The sequence below is a fragment of the Salvelinus sp. IW2-2015 genome, unplaced genomic scaffold, assembly GCF_002910315.2.
Source record: "Salvelinus sp. IW2-2015 unplaced genomic scaffold, ASM291031v2 Un_scaffold895, whole genome shotgun sequence".
Taxonomy (NCBI): domain Eukaryota; kingdom Metazoa; phylum Chordata; class Actinopteri; order Salmoniformes; family Salmonidae; genus Salvelinus; species Salvelinus sp. IW2-2015.
This window is the reverse complement of record NW_019942638.1, coordinates 495,932-512,954: the sequence shown is the minus strand read 5'-3', so window position 1 is coordinate 512,954 and position 17,023 is coordinate 495,932. Positions and strand designations below refer to the sequence as shown.

The window sequence follows — 17,023 nt, the reverse complement described above, 5'->3', positions numbered from 1 at the left end:
TCTTGAAATCGGAACGCCTCTAATGATTTAACTGGAAACCCGTACGTGTGTCTCTCGATGGTGGGGTTCACAGGACCGTGGTTCAGGGCAGCCCTCCCCATTACGGCCGTCCGCCTATGGTCAGCACTTGAACTTTGAAGACGATCCATTTTGACAATTCCGTCTGCCGCCCTCCGGCGCCCCGTTCGGTCACTCCACCTGCCCGCGCGCGCGCCCAGCAACCAGGCTCATAGTGGCCGGCTAGCAGTTCCCTCCTCCACTCCCATTCCCCACCTTCTTCTCGAAGGTTCTACGTCACACTATGCTCTTGGAGGGAAAGGGCTGCGTGAAGGTGGTCTTAGTCTGGGATTGAGTACAGATTACTCGAAACATGTAGATACGAATTACGAAATCTGCCGAACATAAAATCATTGTGATTTTTTCGTCTTTTGGTGTTGTGTATTTGTGAGAAAACGGAGTTCAGTCGCCAGATCTGAAGAGACAGGGTGAGACCTAACTCTACTAACCTGATGTAATCTAAGTGACTTAAGACAGTAAGCCTATACAACCTAACTGTTATAACGGCTTTAGTGATTCACAGAACAGTAGCCCATAACCTACAGGTAGGGAATGTTCCCAAGAGATGATGGGGCGAACGAACTATGTTATTCGGTGCCACTACAATGGGAATGGATTCGTGCGGGAGAGAGTGGACGAGACCAACGTACTCTGTCGATTGACAAGAAAGAAGAAGTAGAGACTCGTTTCTAGGACCCTGGACAGCTACCCGGAGAGGTGAAAAGTACACTCGCTGGGATCTCATATCGCAGGCAGACAGCTAGAGGTAAAGATGAGCCACTCTGACACAATAGAGTACATGATGAGTATTGGACAAGTCACCATTGAATATGCGATAAAACATACAGAATATATCGTTGTAAGGCTGGGTTCCATTGACAGAAGAGCGTGAAGTTTATCGACTGCTCCAGCAAAATCGAGGCCGCCAATTTGCATTCATAACGCAGCCACCCTTATTTGTATGAACGAGGCCACCATTGACTGACGAGGCCCACCTACTTGTCATTTTATAACGAGGCGCCCACGACCATTATAACGAGGCCCCGTGATGCATTATATAGAAGCCCAACCAATGTCGCGCATGTATAACGAGCCCAGCCAATGCATTATAACGAGGTCCACCGCATCAGCGCTGAACATGGTTATTAACAGGACCACGCATGCGACGAGATTACTACCTCGTCCCTGGCTGCAGGATCAACAAATCGACGAGTGGCCTTCAAGGAATCAAGAAACAGTAACTGAAGCAGCACTTTAATCAGCAGTTTGAGTATGGGTATTGGAGAGACACGCCAACTTCTGACAGTGTACTTTGCCATCGGAAATTTCTGCTGTTCATCGGTTGTCGATTTGGGACTACAGTGTGTGACGCGTTGGAATTTAAGGTTTTGAGTTCACGCAGTGCCCTGTCATTGCACGCTTATTTCACAACACTATACGTAGCAGGCAGCGAGACATTCCCAGGCAATCCCTTGTTTTCTTCCCACCTACAGGCGTACAACTCAAGTTCTGTCGGGTTATAAAAAACACCACAGCGTAGGGGAGGACAAATATCAGGGATTGCTTCACAATTGTCTATCTATTGAATCTTCTGTGCGGCATTACGAGGTCGCTGTTTTAAGCCGCAGACACCTGGATGAATCTGATAAGCCAGTCCTCAAATAGTGCTAATTCACCCCCACAATGCAATGGCGTAGACAAGTGCTAGCTAAAACAACCGTTACAGCCAACCACCCCGATGATGGTCCGCGAATCATACTTCGCCATGCTTACAGCTCCGCCCCAAAAGCAAACGGCGGCCATGACACTTTCCCCTCATCGGATCATTGTTTACATCAAACGGAGAGTTACAGAGGAAGTATCTTTAATAAGGTTGAATGAAATGGATTGTCATCTTAATGCTACATCTGTGAAGTTGTAAGAAGAATGGAAAAGTGAATTGAAAACATTATACAGTTCTATCTCTGCAGTCATCTACCTATGATACCCGTAGCATTGGTTTGGTATCGGTAACTACTGGTACAATCAGCGGCTACTTGTCTGCATTTTCAATAGTATTTTTACAATCGTAGCTATTTTAATGCACACTATCGCTTATATTCGTGCTTTGTTGTATGTTGTAAGACGTCTGTGAAGTTGTGAAATAGTGTTTACGTGATGCAGGCTACAGTACAGTAACTTTAGCATGCTACTGTACAGTAGTTTATTTTCGGTTCCAGTGTATAACAGTTTTATTCAACATGTATCAGTCATGGATTAGCTAATACATGTATTATGTTATCTAGTTTAATGGGGTAGAAATCGTGATATTTGCTGTTACGTACGTCTCTTGGAGGAGGGAACGCAACACCCTGCTACAACTCAACTCCCCGTGGAGTGAAAAAGGTATGTGATCGTAGGTGCGGGAAAGGACGGCAGGGAAAAATACCGTTTACAGGGAATCTAATTCTTCCTTAAACACGTTAAGGTGGGGAAACTGGGCTGGACTGAACCAAAGCAAAGAAAGTAAAAGTCCCCTCTCCTACCTTACCTGCCTTCCCACAGCTTACCTAACCTTTAGCACCAACTGGCGGCTAACCAAAATACAGGAGGTGATCCGCCCAGGTCTTACCTAGTGTGCATAGACAGATTCAATACTACGGGTTATGTATGCCCGCAGGCCTCTTGCCTAAACACTCCCAAGGTGCCTTCCCCTTCCCCTCTGGGAACAAATGAAACAGAATAATTCAAACTTAGTGAACAATTTAAATAAACCAAAAACACTCAGTCCTATGGCATACACATACCTCTGCAGGAGAGGCTACAAAATACTTTCAACAACTTTTAAGACCAACAGCCAACACAGGACGCCATTTCCTGAAATACACACAAACCCACAACAACACAGAAACTGTGGAACGTAACATTTGCCTTGCATTTCAATCTACACATGAATATGGTTCTGCAATGTATTGCAATGTTAGGTAGGCTATTCAATTCCCTTGGCATTCTGCAAGCATGAATACTTTACAATAATGGAAGATATGCATTGTGTTAATCTTACTATTTGTCCATGTATTGAATGATACACAACTTTCCATAAATGCAGTGTGAACTTTTTACAGATGAAACCCCTTCCATTATGACACTCCCTTCCTGTATCTGTCATAAAGGCCTATGCATTCTTTGTCCTWTAGTTACACAACTAAATCTAGTATCTGTCACGTACCTTTCATGCTGTAGATCTGCTATCATGGTGCTAAGAATGTTTAGTACTGTATCTGTCACTTATGTATTCTCTGTATGTATAAGGTATGAACCCTTGGACATACAGGTACCTCCAGCGCTCCCTCCTGCCTCACATTCGGCCCCTGTCCCTGGTGATCTACTCCAGGCCCCCTTGTATCCACCCCAGGCTTCTGAACTTGCCCCAGTGGGGTGAAGACCAGAAGAGGGTGATGTCCTTCCTGCCTCTCTCTCTCTCTCTCTCTCCCTTAAATGCAGCTGGTGACTCCAGAGAGCCGGCGGGCATCTCTCAACAAGAAGCAGCAGTGGATTGACCGGATGCTATTTACCAGGAGCCTCCTACAGAGCTCACAGTTCATCACTCTCCTTGCCCTGGTGGGGTGAAGATCAGAAGAGGGTGATGTCCTTCCTGCCTCAGAATGTGCTGGGGTGAGTTTTTCCATAATAAATGAGCAGCTTAGAAATTGTCATTTTAATATTTTCTTTTCTCATGATCTATCAATGCATCAGGATGCCACTGGGTAAACATTATCTAACTGATTAACTTTTCTGTGATGATATGTGGAAGAAGATGTGTCTGAAGTAAACAGAGGAACTGGCCTAGAGTTAGTCCTGTCTGGTATAATTAGTGTTCAAGACTGGACAAGGAGGGTTGGATAAACTCCTCTGTATGAAGATGAGTCCTGTCTGGTATAATTAGTGGTCAAGACTGGACCAGGAGGGTTGGATAAACTCCTCTGTATGAAGATGAGTCCTGTCTGGTATAATTAGTGGTCAAGACTGGACAAGGAGGGTTGGATAAACTCCTCTGTATGATAATTTTTTCATAATAAACTAAAGTCTAAAAGTGTTAGTTTGTTCCCCAGTCTCCTCTACTCTTACTGAGANTCTCTGAATTATGTTTATAGATTTGCTACATTTGTCATTAGCTGACCAGCAAGTTCCTCAATTCAGGGTTAAAAAATGTCTGGGTCTTCACAATTGCCACATTGCTGACTTTATACTTGGTTAGTTTAGTTCATCTCTTAACAGCTGATATGCAGGAAGAGATCGCCTGCTAACTAGTTTTTGGATCCGATGCCAACTTAGCTTGGCTAGCGGGCTGATAAAAAGCACTGACTCAACATTTGAATAGAAAATTCACATGAAAGTCATTTGTTGAACTTTTAAACAATTTGGTGAATAAATACAAGTACATTTCACAAAGTTATTCGCTATTCCTCTGGAACATTTTCTCCCACCCGGGGACTTTGTCCGCCATTTATTCAGACATTTTTTATTTTTTATTTCCGCTACTTGTCACAAGGTGTTATGGGATACCCTCCCCGGCGAAGGAAACATCGACGAGGCCTTCGCTGATTAAGGCATTTAAACAATTTGGTAAATAAATAAACGTACATTTCAAAGTTATTCGCTATGTTCGCTGTGGAACATTTTCTCCAAACCGGGGACTTTGTCACCGGTTAATTCAGACATTTTTAAAAATCATTTCCGCTACTTGTCGCAGGGTGTTATGGGATAGCCTCCCCGGTGAAGGATACATCGACCAGGCTTTCAAAATCAATCAAATAACGACACCTTAAATCAGCAGTTTAATTGGGATTAAAACACGACAATTCTGACATATTGCCTTGAAATTCTGCCTTTTATCGTTGTCAATTGGGACACAGTGTGTGACTTGATTTAGGTTTAGTTCAGCCGTCCTGTTGCACTTATCCAACATGACACTATAGGACAGCGAACATCCACATAAATCCCTGTTTTCTCCACCACAGTAAACTAAGCTTTAGGTCTAAAAATAACAAGGCGGGACAAAATAAGGATGCTTCACGAATTTGCTATAATCTTTTGCGCATTATTTTCCTGTTTAAGGCCAACCGGATGTCTAGCCAGTCTCAACCAGCGATAATCCACCAATGGCAATGCGAGACAGTCTCAAAGAACCGTATCCAATCACGTGTGGTCCAATCATATTCGCCCTTTGACKTTAGCTCCGCCCCAAAAGCAAACGGCGGCCATGACACTTTCCCCTCATCGGATCATTGTTTACATCAAACGGAGAGTTACAGAGGAAGTATCTTTAATAAGGTTGAATGAAATGGATTGTCATCTTAATGCTACATCTGTGAAGTTGTAAGAAGAATGGAAAAGTGAATTGAAAACATTATACAGTTCTATCTCTGCAGTCATCTACCTATGATACCCGTAGCATTGGTTTGGTATCGGTAACTACTGGTACAATCAGCGGCTACTTGTCTGCATTTTCAATAGTATTTTTACAATCGTAGCTATTTTAATGCACACTATCGCTTATATTCGTGCTTTGTTGTATGTTGTAAGACGTCTGTGAAGTTGTGAAATAGTGTTTACGTGATGCAGGCTACAGTACAGTAACTTTAGCATGCTACTGTACAGTAGTTTATTTTCGGTTCCAGTGTATAACAGTTTTATTCAACATGTATCAGTCATGGATTAGCTAATACATGTATTATGTTATCTAGTTTAATGGGGTAGAAATCGTGATATTTGCTGTTACGTACGTCTCTTGGAGGAGGGAACGCAACACCCTGCTACAACTCAACTCCCCGTGGAGTGAAAAAGGTATGTGATCGTAGGTGCGGGAAAGGACGGCAGGGAAAAATACCGTTTACAGGGAATCTAATTCTCCTAAACACGTAAGGTGGAAAACTGGCTGGACTGAACCAAAGCAAAGAAAGTAAAAGTCCCCTCTCCTACCTTACCTGCCTTCCCACAGCTTACCTAACCTTTAGCACCAACTGGCGGCTAACCAAAATACAGGAGGGTGATGCCCAGGTCTTACCTAGTGCATAGAACAGATTCAATACTACGGTTATGTATGCCCCGCAGGCCTTCTTGCCTAAACACTCCCAAGGTGCCTTCCCCTTCCCCTCTGGGAACAAATGAAACAGAATAATTCAAACTTAGTTGAACAATTTAAATAAACCAAAAACACTCAGTCCTATGGCATACACATACCTCTGCAGGAAGAGGCTACAAAATACTTTCAACAACTTTTAAGACCAACAGCCAACACAGGACGCCATTTCCTGAAAATACACACCAAACCCAACAACACACAGACAAACTGTGGAACGTAACATTTGCCTTGCATTTCAATCTACACATGAAATATGGTTCTGCAATGTATTGCAATGTTAGGTAGCTATTCAATTCCCTTGGCATCTGCAACCATGAAGTACTTAACAATAATGGCAAGATATGCATTGTGTTAATCTTACTATTTGTCCATGTATTGAATGGTACACAGCTTTCCATTAAATTCAGTGTGGACTTTTTACAGATGAAACCCCTTCCATTATGACACTCCTTCCTTTATCTGTCATAAAAGGCCTATGCATTCTTTGTCCTATAATTACACAAACTAAATCTAGTATCTGTCACTTACCTTCATGCTGTAAATCTGCTGTCATGTGCTGAGAAGCTTAGTACTGATCTGTCACTTTATGTATTCTCTGTATGTATTAGTGTATGAACCCTTGGACATACAGTACCTCCAGCGCTCCCTCCTGCCTCACGTTCGGCCCCGTCGCCTGGTGATCTACCCCAGGACCTCTGATACCACCACCAGCTTGCTAACTGCCCAGTGGTGAAGACCAGAAGAGGGTGATGTCCTCCTGCCTCTCTCTCTCCTCTCTCTCCCTTAAATGCAGCTCGGTGACGTCCAGAGGAGCCGCGGCATCTCTCAACAAGAAGCAGCAGTAGATTGAACCGGATGCTATTTACCAGAGCTCTCCACGAGAACTACACCGCTTCATCACTCTCCTTGCCCTGGTGGCGTGTAGATCAGAGAGAGGTGCTGGTCCTTCCTGCCTCAGAATGTCGGGGTGAGTTTTCCATAATAAATGAGCAGCTTAGAAATGTCATTTTAATAATTTTCTTTTCTCATGATCTATCAATGCATCAGGATGCCACTCGGTAAACATTATCTAAGACTGATTAACTTTCTGTGATGATATGGGAAGAAGATGTGTAAACGAAGTAAACAGAGAACTGGCCTAGAAGTAGTCCTGTTCTGGCGGGCGCGGCGCGGGGGGGGCCCGGGGCGCCGGGCCCGCCTATAATTAGTGTTCAAGGAACTGACAAGGAGGTTGGATAAACTCCTCTGTAGAAAGATGAGTCCTGTCTGGTATAATTATGGTCAAGACTGAACCAGAGGTTGATAAGACTCCTCTGTATGAAATGATCCTGTCTGGGGGGCGGCGCGGGCGCGCGGCATAATTATGGTCAAGACTGACAAGAGGTTGGATAAACCCTCTTAATGATAATTTTTTCATAATAAACTAAAGTCTAAAAGTGTTAGTTTGTCCCCAGTCTCCTCTACTCTTACTGAGAAAAGGCCTCAACTGAAGAATCTACAGCTGCTGAGTCTGAGGTGTAATCAGTCCAGTGCTGAGTCTGAGGTGTTAAACAGTCCAGTGCTGCTCTGACCAACAGTGTTGTAAACCACATTTTCTAACTCTACATACACAGGCTTGTGTCAACTCTTACTGTGAACTACTTCAGTTACTGAAAATATACTCAGCAGTTCTGAGTTCTGCCTCAGAATGTGCTGGGGTGAGATTTACATAATTAAATGAGAAGCTTAGAAATGGTATTTTGATATATCTTCTCTCATGATCTATCAATGTCTCAAGATGCCACTGGGTAAACATTATCTAACTAAATTATTAACTTTATAAACTTTTCTGTGATGATATGTGGAAGAAAGTGATTCTGTCTGGTATAATTAGTGGTCAAGAGTACAAGGAGGGTTGGATAAACTCCTCTGTATGAAGATGATCCTGTCTGGTATAATTAGAGTCAAGACTGGAACACAAGGGAGGTTGGATAAAGACCGTCAATATATTTTTGTCAGGAAAACAATTCTTCAGGAAAGGGAATATGAACTAGAACTGGGTGACAAATCAAATGTAAACCTACTGTCAGTCTACTTCTCTTCCTGGGATGTGGTGATCAGACCTCCAGGCCATTTACAAGAAACCATCACAGACGTGTTTGAGGAATTTAAAATAGGCCCTAACTCTGTCATTGTAAAAGTATTTTCCCCGACCCCATTTCTCCGACCCCATGCTCCCCTATTATACAACAAGAAATGTGTATTTATACACCACAGTACCCTCTGATATGTGTATTTATACTACCACAGTACCCATCCCACTGATATGTGTATTTATACTACCACATACCCTCTGATATGTGTATTTAACTACCACAGTACCCTCTGATATGTGTATTTATACTACCACAGTACCTCTATATGTATTTATACTACCACAGCATCCTCTGATATGTGTATTTTACTACCACAGTACCTCTGATATGTGTATTTATACTACCACAGTACCCAACCAGGAGCCTCCTACAGAGCTCACAGTTCATCACCTGTCCTTTCCCTGGTGGGGAGAAGACCAGAAGAGGGTGATGTCCTTCCTGTCTCCAAGTTCTGCCTCAAAAATGCTGGTGAGTTTTTACACAATAAATGAGAAGCTTAGAAATGGGATTTTAATATTTTATTCTCTCATGATTTATAAATGTCTCAGGATGCCACTGGGTAAACATTATCTAACTGAATGATGAACCTGGAAATAAAGGATTTCTATTGTTTCATGAAATAAGAAATTATTGATAGTATATCATGTCATACAAGCCAACATTCAAGGCAACACTTTATGTAAACAATTAGCAAATAAACATCCACATCTTTAAATCACAACTACAAAGGTAATTTTACAAGAAGTAAAATAGTGTGACCTGCTTCAGCTGTTTAACATTTTTATGGTCATTGAAGTATTTTTTTTTTTTTTACTTAAGTGAAGCAGTCACTTTAAATATTATACATGAAGTAGGGTAGACTGGGGAACAAAGTAACACAGGGTCAGTTGTAACAGATAAATAAGTCCAATTAGAAACCAGGTAGAAAGCTCTTATTCAATGTGATAATGGTTGTTAGTGTCTCTACATGACCAAGAGGTTTGTTTAAATCCATTGATGACTTTTAGGTTTATTGAAGAAGAAAAAGGGTTTTGAGTCCCTGAAGTAAATATACTTGCTGCTTCTCTTTTTGTTAAATTATTACCTGTGAACATTCACCTACTGGTCAATTGTAACATTTAATATCCGCCACTCGGTTGAATTGTAAATGACTGGTACGTCCTAGGAACATACTTAGTGTGTAATGGTAGCTGAGATATGTTGTTTGTATAAAAATATTATTAATCTAACTTAATAATGTTTTCATAATAAACTAAAGTCTAAAAGTGTTAGTTTGTCCCCAGTCTCCTCTACTCTTACTGAGAAAAGGCCTCAACTGAAGAATCTACAGCTGCTGAGTCTGAGGTGTTAAACAGTCCAGTGCTGCTCTGACCACAGTGTTGTTAGGAACCACATTTTCTAACTCTACATACACAGCCTTGTGTCAACTCTTACTGTAAACTACTTCAGTTACCAGGTAATAAACTGGTAATAAACTTGGACACATCTTCCTCCAACAACACCAATAAATGAAACATCCATACTGTATTAATTAATGAATGAAACATCTTCCTCCGTTTCATTCAGTGTGAAACATATCTGTATCTAGTATGTGATGTGTATGTGATGTAATGTATGTGAAATGCAAATGTTACTACTTGAGTTTTTTAGTTGTTGAGTCAGAGTCGCTAACCTTGTGGGATATTAATGAATGTGGATCTCCAGCAACCGTAATTCCAGAACAGTCCCTCTGTTGTAATTGTGTGATGTGTATCTTCTGACAGACTCTATGCTGAGTAAAGTCATGTTTTTATCCTAAAACGTTGTTCTACCAGAACCAAAGTGTGGATGCAGTCACTATTTAGAGCAGTCTAATCTCATTCACCCAGAACTATACTCTTGTGTGATTAAGTTCTGGGTCCATACGTGTTAGAAACTACAGGAGGTGAGTCACATGTTATTTGTTACAGCAGTTTCCATGGAAACATACAGAGGAGTTTATGCAAATCAACTCTTTCTGTCTTGACACATGAAGGAGGAGTCTCTGAAAACCTATTTAAAGCAGTCTGTCCTGACTCAGCTCAACAGTCTCCAGTCTACCAACTGTTCTCTGTAACTTCATCTTTGTCTCTGTGGTGAACAGTCTTCAGGTGATGATGGGGGTATTGAATCATCTCTCTACTCTCCTCCTTCTCTCTCTCCTTCCTCCTGCTCTCTCTCATGTAGTGGAGAACTTCAGTGTTGTTCCACAGTGCAATAAGTTCTTCCTGAATGGGTCAACTCCAAATCTCCCAGGTATTTTGTATGATGGGACAGTCCAGAACCAGGGCCAGAACCAGAACCGCTACAAGCCGATCTGCCAGAAGTACAAAAACTTCTACATGTTTGCAACTCTCTACGACACGACCAACAGGATCCCTGTGTTCTCAGCCTACACCTTCACTGGTTATACATCAGGTCGACCAATAGATCGCTGGATGATCGAGCCCCAGGTAGGACTAATGTTTGTCATATAACATAACATGTGTATTTATTTACTGGTATATATCACAGACAGTTATGTTACCTAGTCAGTCCTGGATGATGGAGCCCCAGGTAGGACTAATCTCTATTCATTAAACATGTGTATTTATTTACTGCTATATATCAGTATCTTTGAGACAATAATGTGTTGCAACCACTTTCAGCTTAAATCTGGATTGTTAAATTGTGAACTAGTTAAAGAGTTGTAATGTCTAAACTAGTTAGAGTTGTAATGTCTGACTGATGTTTTCTGCAGCTTGAAGATAAAAATATAAAAGAGATTAAATCCCAACATGAGGTGAAGGTGCATAATAATAATATAGATATAAGATATCAGGCTACATAAATAACGACCTGGGTCTGGGCAGAGGCCACCTTTTCCCATGTTCGTACGCACCTGATGATGATACAATGAGGTCCACTTTCACCCTGACAAACGCCGTTCCCCAGGCAAGATCTTTCAACGGGGGCAGCTGGAGTACAATGGATTGTGACCCCCCCCCCCCCAATAAAATAGAGGTTACTGTACAGAAAACTTGTTAATGAATATATGACTGTTGTTTCCTTCAGCTCGACAACAACAACCATGAAATGCAGGTGGATCATCCATACCAGGCTGGGAACTCCGACTATATTAACTCAATACCAAGTAAAGATGTGACCAGAGGTCACCTCTTCCCAAATTCACATGCTCATGACCTTGATACTCAGAAGTCCACCTTTACCCTGACCAACATCGTTCCCCAGGTGGTGTCCTTCAACGATGGCAGCTGGAAGGAAATGGAGAGAAATGTCAGAGAAAAGCTGATGACGGACTGTTTTAGTAACAACAGGAATATAGAAGCTTATGTGGTGACTGGAGCAGTTCCCAACAACAACAACAACAACAACAAACTGAACAAACGAGTGAACATCCAGTGGACAACCTTCTGCTGTGAATACAGACAGTTGGTGGCCGGAGGGGGGGAAAAGGAGGACCAGAAGAAAACATTGTCATCAAAAACCTTGGCAGAATTGTTTGACAAGCTGAACCAGGGTTATGATGATGGTGTCCAGCTGTTACCAGATCAGACCTCAAATACCTTCGCAGAACTGTTTGACAAGCTGAACAAGCAGTATGGTGATGGTGTCCAGCTGTTACCAGATCAGACCTCAAATACCTTCGCAGAACTGTTTGACAAGCTGAACAGGCATAATGATGATGATGTCCTGGTGATCCCAAATAAGTGTCTAAATGTTGATACTCAGACAGCGCTTCCCCTCAAGGATGGGGATGGGGGGGATGAACATGATCATTGTGTCTATGATGATGACTGTGTCTGTTCCTCTGTTGGGGTCAAAGGTTATTACCTACCTGTTGTATTTGTTTCTGTGCTGGTGATGATGATGTAGTGACATAACCACCAGGAACCTGTGACATCATCAGGTCAAGCAGGTAATAATGGACCTGGTTTAGTCTGACCTGAGTTTCACGCTGTGATCAACATTCACTTTTAATGACAATACTTTCTGAACTATCAGCACAGTAGACTACTGACCTGACCTGCTTTAGTAGACTACTAACCTTACCTGCTGTAGTAGACTACTGACCTGACCTGCTTTAGTAGACTACTGACCTGACCTGCTTTAGTAGACTACTGACCTGACCTGCTAAACCACAGCCCTGAAATGGTGAATGACAGATAAAAAGAGATGAATTACCACAACTATTGTAGTTTAATGTAATCTGCCAACAGGGAAAATAACAGCCACTAGACATGTGAAGAATGTATAGTAAATAGAGGATTGAATTATCAATTCACCACGGAGAAATACACAGCCCTGTAAATCGGAGAATGACAAGTAAAGAGATTGAATACACAGAACTACTACTACCATAGGTTGAAAACAGACTTTTAGCCACTGGAATTGGAGAAGAATCGACAAGTGAAAAAGAGCATTGAAATACCCTAACTATCAGGGATAGACTATATTAGGCATGCTCTGAATTGGTGAATAGCACTAAGTAAGAGATTGAATCACAAATCACTACATTAGGGATAAAGTTTACAGTCCTCTAGAATTGCATGACAGTAGAAAACGTAATAAAGAGACTTTTAATGATATAGCCGTTATCGTTATACCCTAAGGGAAAAACAACAGCCGCTGAAAATGAGTGACATAACTTGAAGATAAAGAGCTTTGAATAGTACCAACTACCTTAGGAAGATATAACACAGCCCTGCTAAGATAGGAGAATCATGACAGTAATCAGTAGTATTGAATACCTGTTAAACTACCGCACATCGAGGCATACGTGAATAATAATACGAATCATTAAATCTGCCTAGCCCCTGTAAAATGGTGATGACAGCTAAACAGAATGACTTGAATACGAGGACAGAGAACACCGGAAAAAGAGGAGAGAAGGAGATTACAACAGCCTTAGAAAAACTCGTGATAAATAGTGACTGACATGTTCAGTGCATTAAACTGATAAAGAAGATTCTGAATGACCTTGTTAAGCACTAGCTATTAAACTAAAAGGTAGAGATAAATACGACTTAGCCCACGTGAAATGGTAGACAATAGAATCAGATAATGATTGAATATCACTGTCAGTACAATTCCAACTAAACAATGACAGGTTGGATAGACAGATTCCGTACGAATGATATTAGAAAAACTTTTAATAGCTATTGAGTAATTCAGTAGGGGTGCAAACTCAAGGGAATACTAAATATCTAAGGTTTCACTGGTTACTGACTCGATGATTAGGCAATACTTAAGAACTAAAGATCTCATTAATACAGATACACTTATATACCCTTATAATAGTGATCGTTGGAAGTACCATACTAAATCGTATTAAATCCTACATAGTAATGCATGTGTCAGTGTTATCCTCTAAATTCAGGGAGAAGAGCTGGACATAGAACGGTAGAGTGCAAAAAAGTCATGGAAAGGGCAGCTTTATCTAGAAGGACTTGAATAGAGTAGTTAATAAACAATGGGCTGCGGTAAAGTGATAGAAGGCTCCGATAATGTGGATGACTCCGGATAGGCAGTTTCCCCTGAAGAAAACCGAAGCGAGCAGCCGTTGGATCAGACTTTGTACGGGGTCAAGAATGCAACAAACCTGATTAAACGATGCCTCGAACTTTATAACCTAGATATTCCTCGCTGTGGACATGCTAACCCTCTGCCAATAGTGAAAACACGGCTTCCAGCGGACAAGCTTGGTGGCCCGGCAGCAAAGTACTGGGGACGAAGCAACAAAGAGTCGCCTTTGATCCAAAAATAGAACAGGATAAACATTAGCCCTGCATCATATCTCTCTCGGACTGTTGGAAGACTGCTACTGTTTAAGTCCTCCGTAACACGCGCATCCCGCCAAGCATATCGCGAGTGTGAGGGTGTAGCAGACTCCTTCTGTTCCCTAAAATATAACTGGTTCTACAATAATCGCTATGAAATACTGCTCCAGGCTACACCAGGCAGAACCACCCGCAACCGACACGAGCGTTCTAGCCCATCAAGGTATTAGGGTTTCAAAGTCTGATGGGGAATGAAACAGGTTAGCATCATTGATAGATCTACTAGATTGATGATTGTGTGTTAGTTTCCTATCCCCCTTACGGTTGAGCCTGGGGGGGTCAATAGGTATAATTAGCAGACCTATGTAAGCCTGGCCTTGTTGTATACTCATATGTTTCTGTCTGAGTGGTGATGATGATGTAAGTGACATAACCACCAGGAACCTGTGACATCATCAGGTCAAGCAGGTAATAATGGACCTGGTTTAGTCTTGACCTGAGTTTCACGCTGTGATCAACATTCACTATTAATGACAATACTTTCTGAACTATCAGCACAGTAGACTACTGACCTGACCTGCTTTAGTAGACTACTACCGAACCTGACCTGCTTTAGTAGACTACTGACCTGACCTGCTTTAGTAGACTACTGTGACCTGACCTGCTTTAGAGTAGACTACTGACGCTGACCTGCTGTTAGTAACTAGACCTGATGCTTAGTAGACTACTGACCTGACCTGCTTAGTAAGACTACTGACCTGACCTGCTTAGTAAGACTACTGACCTGCTGTAGTAGACTACTGACTGACCCTGTTTAGTAGACTACTGACCTGACCTGCTGTAGTAGACTACTGACCTGACCTGCTTTTAGTAGACTACTGACCTGACCTGCTTTAGTAGAACTACTGATGACCTGCTTTAGTAGACTCCTGACCTGCTTTAGTAGACTACTACTGACTGACCTGCTTTAGAGACTCTAGACTGACCTGCTTTAGTAGACTACTGCCTGAACTCTGCTTTAGTAGACTACTGCTGACCTGCTTTAGTAGACTACTGACCCTGACCTGCTTTAGTAGACTACTGACTGACTGCTGTTAGTAGATACTGAACTGACCTGCCTTTAGTAGACTACTGACACCTGCTTTAGTAAGACTACTGACTGACCTGCTTTAGTAGACTACTGACCTGCTGCTTTAGTTAGAACATACTGGGTACTACTGCTTTAGTAGTAGACTATGCCTGACCCTGCTTATAGTAGACGTACTGACTCCTGACCTGGCTTTAGCGTAGACGTACTGACCAGCTTTAGTAGACTCTGCGCACCTCCTGACTGCTGTTGTAAGTAGAACCTAAACTGACTGCATATGACTCTGCTTTTTTTACAGTAACTGATTATTTTGCATAAAATCAATCAGAGACATGACCTCTTAAACTGAGCACGAGCTGTGCGCTTGGTAGTAGATCGGCTTGACCAGCACTATGTCTTGTTAGTGATAAGAATTCTAAGCGGTTGCCTGTGTAAAAACAGCCACTTACCCCTACAGTCTTTTGAAAGTTAGAGAAATGGCTAACTACCGAGAAACGAGAAACATATATTGTGATGTTATGTAAATGATCTAAAGAGCTGGGTGGTAAATGAGGCGCCAAAATTCTTATCTTGCTTTGTCATTCTGTTTAAGTACTGGAGTTTTTACACGAACGTCAATTCGTTGAAAATCCTTGAGACTCTTATCCACTTTCAAGTGGATTAGGGACGCTGGCTTTGGTGTACTGTAGACCATGACTCATTATTGTCTAACGTAGATGATGGTAGGCCTCACAAATTCTTACTGACCTTCGACCATGATGTCCTTCGTGTTTACAACTCACATGAGTACGACGCTAGGAATGAACTGCACTGTAAACAGCATTTAGACTTACTATATATTCCCCTTGACTTTGTTCGCAAGTCCAAAGACAACAAAGAGCCCATTTGTTGATTTTGCTGTGAGTCCACGACAACCACCTGACCTGTTTAGGAGAATAACGTTTCTGACACTGCTGTAGTAGACTACTGACCTGACTTTAGTAGACTACTGACCTGCTTTAGTAGACTACTACCTGACCTGCTGTAGTAGAGCACCTCTGACCTGCTTTAGTAGACTATGGACCTGCTTAGTAACTACTGACCTGACGCTGCTGTTCGTAGACTACTGTACCTGCTTTAGTAGACTACTGACCTGACCTGCTTTAGTAGACTACTGACCTGACTGTAGTAGACTACTGACCTGCTTAGTAGATACTGATACTGCTTAGTAGACTACTGACCTGCTTAGTAGACTACTGACCTGCTTTAGTAGACTCTGACCTGCTTAGTAGACCTGACTGACCTGCTTTAGTAGAACTATACTGACCTGCTTTAGTAGACTACTGACCTGCTTTAGTAGACTACTGACCTGCTTTAGTAGACTACTGACCTGACCTGCTTTAGTAGACTACTGACCTGCTTAGTAGATACTGACCTGCTTAGTAGACTACTGACCTGACCTGCTGTAGTAGACTATGACCTGCTTTAGTAGACTACTCTGACCTGCTTTAGTAGACTTCTGACCTGCTTTAGTAGACTATACTGACCTGCTTTAGTAGACTACTGACCGCTTTAGTAGACTACTGACCTGCTTTAGTAGACTACTGACCTGACCTGCTTTAGTAGACTACTGACCTGCTTTAGTAGACTACTGACCTGACCTGCTTTAGTAGACTACTGACCTGCCTGCTTTAGTAGACTACTGACCTGCTTCAGTAGACTATGAACTGACTGCCTGTAGTAGACTATGACCTGACTGGCTTTAGAAGACACTGGACGCTGCTTCAGTAGACCTTAGCTGGCCTCTGCTGTAGTAGACTCTGACTGACTTGCCTGTAGTAGA

At 42.1% G+C, this 17,023-nt stretch overlaps 1 protein-coding gene and 1 long non-coding RNA gene across 11 annotated transcripts in view; one reads left to right on the top strand and one right to left on the bottom strand.

The window, feature by feature from the left end:
- Nucleotides 1–1,839: 1,839 nt before the first annotated feature.
- Nucleotides 1,840–12,210, top strand: LOC112069077 (endonuclease domain-containing 1 protein). 7 transcript variants are annotated; one of them, XM_070438399.1, is made up of 5 exons: nt 1,840–1,929; nt 2,343–2,442; nt 3,349–3,711; nt 10,522–10,787; nt 11,389–12,210. In XM_070438399.1, the coding sequence occupies exons 3-5, from the start codon at nt 3,702–3,704 to the stop codon at nt 12,208–12,210; spliced, it is 1,098 nt and encodes a 365-aa protein (XP_070294500.1). In that variant the 5' UTR covers nt 1,840–1,929; nt 2,343–2,442; nt 3,349–3,701. The 7 variants fall into 7 exon arrangements, 6 of the variants coding, with proteins under 6 accessions (XP_070294500.1, XP_070294503.1, XP_070294501.1 ...); XM_070438400.1 differs by lacking the exon at nt 1,840–1,929 and adding an exon at nt 1,936–2,076; XM_070438402.1 differs by lacking the exon at nt 2,343–2,442 and having other exon boundaries at nt 1,851–1,929.
- Nucleotides 12,211–12,396: 186 nt separating this feature from the next.
- Nucleotides 12,397–17,023, bottom strand: part of LOC139024032 (uncharacterized) — a 14,581-nt gene continuing 9,954 nt past the window's right edge. For all 4 annotated transcript variants that reach the window (XR_011475270.1, XR_011475272.1, XR_011475269.1 and 1 more), the window contains exons 6-7: nt 14,924–14,975; nt 12,397–12,465 (exon numbers count right to left, since the gene is read on the bottom strand). This is a non-coding gene — a long non-coding RNA (uncharacterized lncRNA). The remainder of the gene's footprint in view (nt 12,466–14,923; nt 14,976–17,023) is intronic.

Excerpts from the sequence above, each read along its gene's own strand:
- LOC112069077 (XM_024136359.2), top strand. The coding sequence starts at position 10,449 with ATGATGGGGGTATTGAATCATCTCTCTACTCTCCTCCTTCTCTCTCTC. Across the intron at positions 10,788-11,388 it reads GCTGGATGATCGAGCCCCAG|CTCGACAACAACAACCATGA; the intron begins GTAGGACTAATG and ends TGTTTCCTTCAG.